Source organism: Oncorhynchus clarkii, chromosome 30 (assembly GCF_045791955.1).
Source record: "Oncorhynchus clarkii lewisi isolate Uvic-CL-2024 chromosome 30, UVic_Ocla_1.0, whole genome shotgun sequence".
Classification (NCBI taxonomy): domain Eukaryota; kingdom Metazoa; phylum Chordata; class Actinopteri; order Salmoniformes; family Salmonidae; genus Oncorhynchus; species Oncorhynchus clarkii.
The window spans coordinates 42,043,755-42,052,865 of NC_092176.1; the positions used below are offsets into that span (position 1 = coordinate 42,043,755).

A 9,111-nucleotide genomic window follows, 5' to 3' on the forward strand; every position below is an offset into this window, starting at 1 on the left:
TGTGTGTGTGTGTGTGTGTGTGTGTGTGTGTGTGTGTGCGTGTGTGTGTGTGTGTGTGCGTGCGTGCGTGTGTGTGTGCGTGCGTGTGTGTGTGTGCATGCTTGTGTGTTTCCACTTTGAGGTGAACATCAGACCACATCCTCTAGTATAAAGAGAGAGATCAGAGAGCATTACAGCACAGTAGCCCCTGAACTACTGAGGATACATCAGTTAAATAACCATGATCCTCTCCACAACAGCCAGTTTCTGGACCTCTACCATGATCCTTCTATATCTGCACTCAGGTAGGTGTGTGTTTGTGTGTTTATGTTATCTGACAAATACATATATATGATTATTTCTCTAATTAGTTAGTGTTGGTGTTTTGTCCAATGCTCCTAGGTGACTGTGCAGAGATCATTGGTGGAAAGGAGGTGAAGCCTCACTCCTTACCCTACATGGCTCTACTGGAGGACAACAAAGGAAACAAAATGTGTGGAGGAATCCTGATCCACCAGCAGTGGGTTCTGACTGCGGCCCACTGTACTGAGTAGGTCCAATATCTGTCACGACCCCGAGGGCTCTCTATGGTGTTTTAGGTCAGGGCGTGACTAGGGGGGTTTCTAGGTATTATATTTCTATGTTGGTGTGTGTGTGTGTGTGTATGTGTGTGTGTGTGTGTGTGTGTATGGTTCCCAATTGGAGGCAGCTGATAGTCGTTACCTCTAATTGGGGATCATACTTAGTTTGTCCTTTTCCCCCCCCCTGCGATGTGGGATATTGTTTCGTATGAGTGCCTATGTGTGCGATGTAGTTCACGATCGTTATATCATCATCATCATCATCATCATCATCATCGTCGTTGTTGTTGTCGTCGTTGTTGTTTTGGAAGTGTCACTATCATTAACATGTGGAACTCTGCTCACGCTGCGCCTTGGTCCAATTATTCACACGACGGTCGTGACAATATCAGTGTTGTTGTCCTTGTACAGATGCTGTCACTGTAATGGTTTGCTTAGCAACTCTGTCTCAAATGTTAGATTTTTTTACATTGTGCTTCTGAGATTGTGTCATTGTAGTTGTTGGGCTGCTTCCTTCAGCTGATCTAACCAGAAGGTTGTGTTTCTGTCTGAAGCATCAACAAGGTGTTTCTAGGGGTCCACTCCATCAAACAGGAGGAGAAGGAGACTAGACAGGTCCGTAAGGTGAAAGGTCGCGTCCCTCATCCCTGTTATGACGCCGAATTCAAAGTCAACGACATCATGCTGCTGAAGGTCAGTCACTACCGTGGTGTCAGCCATTATTCAAATCTAGAGACGTTTGAAGGAGAATTGACACGACCCTCTTCTTCTTCTATCCAGTTGGATAAGAAAGTAAAGCCGACTAAGGCGGTGAGACCTCTAGCGTTACCTGTCCCTGTGCCAGACGTCCAAGCAGGGACCCCCTGCTCAGTGTCTGGATGGGGAGCCACCGAGAACAATGCTAAAACCATGTCAGACGTCCTGAAATCGACCAACGTCACCGTGATCGACAGAAGAAAGTGTAACTCTGCAGACTACTACAACATGACCCCAATCATCACCTACAGCATGCTGTGTGCCGGCTCTGTGGACAAGACCAGGGTGGACTCATGTCAGGTGTGTGTGTGTGTGTGTCAGAGGAGGCTGGTGGGAGGAGCTGCAGGAGGACGGACTCATTGTAATGACTGGAATGGAATTACTGGAAAGGTGTCAGACACATCAAACACATCATGGAAACCACATGTTTGACCCCATTCCATCGATGTCGTTCCAGACATTACCATGAGCCCATCCTCCTAAAACTCCTCCTACCAGCCTCCTGTGTGTGATACATGCGTTTAAACTGTATATATTGTTTGTAAATGACAAAGTAATCATGTATGAATTGATGTGCTGTGTGTCTCAGGGAGACTCTGGTGGCCCGTTGGTGTGTGGAGGTGAACTAAGGGGAGTCGTGTCGTTCGGCACAAAATGTGGCATCAAGACCAAACCGGGGGTGTACACACTCATATCGAAAATGTACCTTGACTGGATCAACAAAACCATGAGGAAGTCACTGATTGACTGATTGATACCTGCTTTCTCAGGCTTTTCTCAATCATTTGTGAAACTATTTAATATTTACTGAATTTGAATTATAGCTCACGTGCTGGAAGCTGTGAAGTATGTTTGAACTCTTGCCAAGCTTTGTGTGAAGATGTGCAGTGATGTAATGTGAACCTAGGCATGTGATGTAGGTACAAAATGGGAAAATATGTGTAACCAATGTGAACTCGCTCTGAGACCTTGAAGTTGCTCTGCAAGGCTCTTTTGTGGAGCGATGGGTAACGATACTTCGAGGGTGGCTGTCGTCGATGTGTGCAGAGGGTCCCTGGTTCGAGCCCAGGTCGGGGTGAGGAGAGGGACGGAAGCTATACTGTTACATATGGATAAAGGAGTTGCTCACAAAAATTAAAATGTGAAAACAAACAGACATTTCAGGTGTTTTACCATCCTTTTAAATTGACTACTATCTATTCAACCTGACATGTCAAGTCTTGTTCTAGTTGTAAATAAAGTTAGTTAGTAGATAGTTCAAGACTGGAAGTGTCGTCTTTTTTTAAAACATGAAAGTCACACCGTGAGAAACGTCTTTCATCTGAAAAACCACACTCTTCCTGTCACCGTCTCAACCTTAGTTACAGAAACATACACATCCTCAGGGCCCAACGTAGTCATCGGAAAAAAAACCTGTTATAGAACCGCCACCGACCAATCCAATGATGTGTATAAACCCTGGAGGGAGTGGTTATCATCTAGTAAGCAATACTATACACATTAAAAAAACTGTAGAAATCATTAGGAGAATATCTCAGCTAATCACAGCACTGGAAGTGAAGTAAATACTGTGAAACACAATCATTCCACTAGAACTGCAGAAGTATTATGGACAATATCAGAAATTACAACGCAAACATAAAAATGAATCCTATGGGTAGCACCTTCAATACATGCATTTCTATAGCCCCCAAGGTATATTTTTTACAGTGGAGTATCATAAATGGCTTTGCGGTGGCTTAAAAACAGAGACCCCTATTAGTCATCTGGTGTTAACAAAATATGTCACCTGCACCTCATACAACAGTTGTAGACATTACTGTGAAATTCTTACTTACAAGCCCTTAAAATGCAGTTCAAGAAATTGAGTTAAGAAAATATTTACTAAATGTAATTTTTAAAATATAAAGTAACACAATAAACAACAATAACAGGGCTATGTACAGGGGGTACCGGTACCGAATCAATGTGTGGGGGTACAGGTTAGTTGAGGTAATTTGTACATGTAGGTAGGGGTAAAGTGACTATGCATAGATAACAAACAGCGAGTAGCAGCAGTGTAAAAAGAAAGGAGGAGGGGGTGTCAATACAAATAGTCTGGGTGGCCATATGATTAATTGTTCACTAGTCTTATGGATTGGAGGTAGAAACTGTTAACAAGCCTTTTGGACCAAGACTTGGAGCTCCAGTACTACTTGCCATGATGTAAGAGAGAGAGAGAGAGAACAGTCTATGACTTGGGTGACTAGAGTCTTGGACACTTTTTTGGGCCTTCCTCTGACACTGCCTAGTATATAGGTCCTGGATGGCAGGAATCTTGGTCCCCAGTGATATCCTGAGCCATAGCATCGAGCAGTTGCCATACCAGGTGGTGATGCAACAGGTCAGGAGGCTCTCGATGGTGCAGCTGTATAACTGTTTTGAGGATCTGGGGACCCATGCCACATCTTTTCAGTCTCCTGCGGGGGAAAAGGTGTTGTTATGCCCTCTTCACGACTGTCTTGGTGTGTTTGGACCATGATAGTTTGTTGGTGGACACCAATAAACTTGAAACTCTCAACCCGCTCCAATACAGCCCTGTTGATGTGAAAGGGGGTGTGTTCGGCCTTCCTTTTCCTATAGTCCACCATCAGCTCCTTTGTACAGGAGGTGACTAAGCATGAACCCCTGAGAGGCCCCCATGTTGAGGATGAGCGTGGCAGATGTGTTGTTGCCTACCCTCACCACCTGCGGGCGGCCCGTCAGGAAGTCCAGGATCCGGTTGCAGAGGGAGGTGTTTAATCCCAGGGTTCTTAGCTTAGTGATGAGCTTCGTGGGCACTATAGTGTTGAACGCTGGGCTGTAGTCAATGAAGATCATTCTCACATGCAGAGCGATTTAGATTGAGCCATCTGTGGTTCTGTTCAGACTGTATGCAAATTGGAGTGGGTCTAGGGTGTTGATGTGAGCCATGACCAGCCTTTCAAAGCACTTCATTGCTACCGACTGAGTGCTATGGGCGGTAATCATTTAGGCAGGTTACCTTTGCTTTCTTGGACACAGGGACTATGGTGGTCTGCTTGAAACGTAAGTATTACAAATTTGGCCAGGGACAGGTTGAAAATGTCACTGAAGACACTTGCCATTTGGTCTGTGCATGCTCTGAGTACACGTCCTGGTAATCCGTCTGACACCGCGGCCTTGTGAATGTTCACCTGTTTAAAGGTCTTGCTCATATCGACTAGGGAGAGCGTGACTACACAGTCGTCCGGAACAGCTGATGCTATTATGCATGCTCCAGTGTTGTTTGCCTCGAAGGGAGCATAAAAGTCATTCAGCTCATCCGGTAAGCTCGCGTTCCCTTTGTAGTCCGTAATAGATGTTGCCTGTAAGCCTGTAATCCATGGCTTCTGTTGGGATTCTGGTTACTATTATTTGACCATGCTGGTCATTTATGAACATTTGAACATCTTGGCCATGTTCTGTTATAATCTCCACCCGGCACAGCCAGAAGAGGACTGGCCACCCCTCATAGCCTGGTTCCTCTCTAGGTTTCTTCCTAGATTTTGGCCTTTCTAGGGACTGTTTCCTAGCCACCGTGCTTCTACACCTGCATTGCTTGCTGTTTGGGGTTTTATAGGCTGGGTTTCTGTACAGATCTTTGAGATATCAGCTGATGTATGAAGGGCTATAGAAATACATTTGATTTGATTCTGGTTGGGATATATACTTACTGTCACTGTAGGGACGACGTTGTCAATGTACTTATTGATGAAGTCAGTGACTGAGGTGTTATACCCCTCACTCAGTGAGATCATCCCGTTTTTTCCCCAGTGATTACACGTTGGTCAATTGAACGAATGGAAAGGGCAGATTACCCACTCGCTGACTAATTCTCACAACCCGATCTCTTCCCCCTGTATTTCCGTCTTTTTAATTTCACGCTAATGATGGGAATTTGAGCCTGGTCTCGGAGAAGCAGTATATCTTTTGTGTCGGATTCATAAAAAACGAAAATCTATATCCAGTTTGAGATGAGTAACGCTTTTCTGAGATCCAGAAGCTTTTTTCGGTCATGAGAGACAGTAGCAGAAACATTATGTACAAAATGAGTTACAAACAATTCAGAAAAAAACCCACAGAAAATTGCAGTTGGTTAAGAGCCCGTAAAATGGCAGCCATCCCCTCCGGGCACCATTACCAAGCCAGCAGTGTTTCAGTTATTAATGCATTAATACATTCTATAAAGGATAATCAACAAAGGGCTATGCACTCTGTTGAAAATAATGCATGAAAGGAATGCCACGACGCTCTAGCAAGTGGCATTATCCTTCCAACAGAGTTTCATTATTTTCCTAGAGAATGCATACAGCCCTGAGTTGATTATCCATTATAAATGTGTTCAACATCCACTGATGTAGAGTAGCTAGCAAGAATACCAGATAGCTACAGTAGTTGCCATGGTAACCAAACAAACAGACATGCTAGCTTAGCTAACCAGTGCTGCTGACTTGCTATTGTGAAAATCGGGGAAAAAAAAGCAGCTCAAACGAGGAACATGTAAGAACAAACATCATAGCCATTATTAGGGAAACAGTGCACATTCTAGAATGCCCTTACCAGCCAATCAGAAAGAATTCAGCAATGCCATGGTATAAAACCCATATAAATCAATGAAATAGAATGTATACACGCACTGTGTGATCATGACCAATTCCCATAACACTGGGCAGATTGAGGTGTGAGGCACTCAGTGGAAAACCAAGCCCATCAGCGGTTGTGAAACTGAAGACCCCCCCGCCCCACCGCCCCAGCCCCCATCTCGCTAGTTTCCTTTCACACAGTGGTTCACTAACTCACTAACTACCCTGAAACACTGAGTCAGCATAACTGCCTGCCTGTATTGACATCCCCTCCCCTGTAGCTCACAGGCTGTCAGTAAACTAACCCACAGACCACAGTCAGGGTTTACTTCTGACTCTATCTGCATCTGCAAAGACCATTGGTTTTCTTCAGAAGTATCCCACGCTAACAAGGGGTGGGGTGTCCCAAATGACACCCAATCCATATGAACCCTGGTCAAGTAAGGCACACAGGGAATAGAGTGCCTTTTGTAGCTTCCTGTTGAACTTCCTGTTTACCAGAATGCTGCTGTTTTACCGAGACAAGTTATCTTTATTCCCTAAACATCGTCAGTTATCCATCAGCTTATCCATCAGCTTCCAGCTTCACTGATGAAATGTGAAAGCACACAACACATCCATAAAAAAATATGTTTCTGTGTCGTACAAGGGTGGTTTAATGATCTCCAGCGTTTATTCCTTTTTTCATTTCTACCTTTTAATTTACCAGGTAGGTCAATGAAAAACAAGTTCTTATTTACAACCACGGCCTGAAGAAGTGTGTCTCAAGCTTGGTTGCAGGGATAGGGTTAGTGCCAGCTAGTTCAGAGAAATTGCTGACATGATGAAATACTTTGATGGCAGATTCACCACAGACCCCCATGAGGTGAAACCACAGCGTTCCTGAGAAACCATGATTGTCATTGTGATGAGATCTGAGATGAAACTAAACCGTCCCGTTTCTCAGAAACTACGTGGATGGATTCTAATTTATGAGACAGATGTCAAATCAAATCTAATTGTATTAGTTGTTAATTGCTCCCACTATGGTCATTCCCCCCACCCCCCAATGGTCATGCTGCTCCCTCTATGGTCATTCCCCCCACCCCCCCAATGGTCATGCCACATTTGTATGAACATAACAAGATTCAAAAACTGAGACATAAACTGAACAAGTTCCACAGACATGTGACTAACAAAATACTTCATTAAACATTTCTAAAAGATTTCCACTGCATCAGGGATAGTACTACCTCCTATTATGAAGTGATCTGTGGGCGGACGACCAATCAGATAATACCTCCTATTATGAAGTGATCTGTGGGCGGACGACCAATCAGATAATACCCCCTATTATGAAGTGATCTGTGGGCGGACGACCAATCAGATAATACCTCCTATTATGAAGTGATCTGTGGGCGGACGACCAATCAGATAATACCTCCTATTATGAAGTGATCTGTGGGCGGACGACCAATCAGATAATACCTCCTATTATGAAGTGATCTGTGGGCGGACGACCAATCAGATAATACCTCCTATTATGAAGTGATCTGTGGGCGGACGACCAATCAGATAATACCTCCTATTATGAAGTGATCTGTGGGCGGACGACCAATCAGATAATACCTCCTATTATGAAGTGATCTGTGGGCGGACGACCAATCAGATAATACCTCCTATTATGAAGTGATCTGTGGGCGGACGACCAATCAGATAATACCTCCTATTATGAAGTGATCTGTGGGCGGACGACCAATCAGATAATACCTCCTATTATGAAGTGATCTGTGGGCGGACGACCAATCAGATAATACCTCCTATTATGAAGTGATCTGTGGGCGGACGACCAATCAGATAATACCTGTTTATTATCTATGCATACCCTTACCAACATGTTCAAATTACCTCAACTAACCTGTAACACCGCACAGTGATTTGGTACCGGTACCCCCTATATTATTGTCCTGTTACTGTTATTTATTGTGTTACTTTATAAACTCAGCAACAACAAAAAACGTCCTCTCACTGTCAACTGAGTTTATTTTCAGCAAACTTAACATGTGTAAATATTTGTATGAACATAACAAGATTCAACAACTGAGACATTAATTGAACAAGTTCCACAGACAAGTGACTAACATAAATTGAATAGCGTGTCCCTGAACAATGGGGGGGGGGGTCAAAATCAAAAGTAACAGTCAGTATCTGGTGTGGCCACCAGCTGCATTAAGTACTGCAGTGCATCTCCTCCTCATGGTCTGCACCAGATTTGTAAGTTCTTGCTGTGAGATGTTACCCCAGTCTTCCACAAAGGCACCTGCAAGTTCCCAGACATTTCTGGGGGGAATGACCCTAGCCCTCACCCTCCAATGCAACAGGTCCCAGACATGCTCAATGGGATTGAGATCCGGGCTTTTCGCTGGCCATGGCAAAACACTGACATTCCTGTCTTGCAGGAAATCACGCACAGCAGTATGGCTGGTGGCATTGTCATGCTGGAGGGTCATGTCAGGATGAGCCTGCAGGAAGTGTACCACATGAGGGAGGAGGATGTCTTCCCTGTAATGCACAGCGTTGAGAATGACAACAATGACAACAAGCTCAGTCCAATGATGCTATGACACACCGCCCCAGACCATGACGGACCCTCCACCTCCAAATCGATCCCGCTTCAGAGTACAGGCCTCTGTGTAACGCTCATTCCTTCGAAGATAAATGTGAATCCGACCTGGTGAGACAAAACCGTAACTCGTCAGTGAAGAGCACTTTTTGCCAGTCCTGTCTGGTCTAGCGACGGTGGGTTTGTGCCCACAGGCGACGTTGTTGCCGGTGATGTCTGGTGAAGACCTGCCTATTGTGGACCGTCTGAGCACTGATGGAGGGATTGTGCGTTCCTGGTGTAACTCGGGCAGTTGTTGTTGCCATCCTGTACCTTTCCTGCAGGTGTTATGTTCGGATGTACCAATCTTGTGCAGGTGTTGTTACACGTGGTCTGCCACTGCGAGGACGATCAGCTGTCCATCTTGTTTCCCTGTAGCGCTGTCTTAGGCATCTCACAGTACAGACATTGCAATTTATTGCCCTGGCCACATCTGCAGTCCTCATGCCTCCTTGCAGCTTGCCTAAGGCACGTTCACGCAGATGAGCAGGGACCCTGGGCATCTTTCTTTTGGTGTTTTTCAGAGTCAGTA

At 44.8% G+C, this 9,111-nt stretch overlaps 1 protein-coding gene across 1 annotated transcript; it reads left to right on the forward strand.

Moving 5' to 3' along the window:
• The first annotated feature begins 220 nt into the window (after nucleotides 1-220).
• LOC139389758 (granzyme A-like) lies at nucleotides 221-2,577 on the forward strand. Its single transcript, XM_071136692.1, has 5 exons — nucleotides 221-284; nucleotides 382-529; nucleotides 1,115-1,253; nucleotides 1,341-1,616; nucleotides 1,906-2,577. The coding sequence occupies exons 1-5, from the start codon at nucleotides 221-223 to the stop codon at nucleotides 2,065-2,067; spliced, it is 789 nt and encodes a 262-aa protein (XP_070992793.1). The 3' UTR covers nucleotides 2,068-2,577.
• The last annotated feature ends 6,534 nt before the right edge of the window (nucleotides 2,578-9,111 follow it).

What these genes read in the sequence shown, in the direction of transcription:
- LOC139389758 (XM_071136692.1), top strand. Translation starts at nt 221, where the DNA reads ATGATCCTCTCCACAACAGCCAGTTTCTGGACCTCTACCATGATCCTT. An exon ending in ACTGCGGCCCACTGTACTGA is followed by an intron (nt 530 to 1,114) that starts GTAGGTCCAATA and finishes TTCTGTCTGAAG; the next exon opens with CATCAACAAGGTGTTTCTAG. An exon ending in CCAGGGTGGACTCATGTCAG is followed by an intron (nt 1,617 to 1,905) that starts GTGTGTGTGTGT and finishes TGTGTGTCTCAG; the next exon opens with GGAGACTCTGGTGGCCCGTT.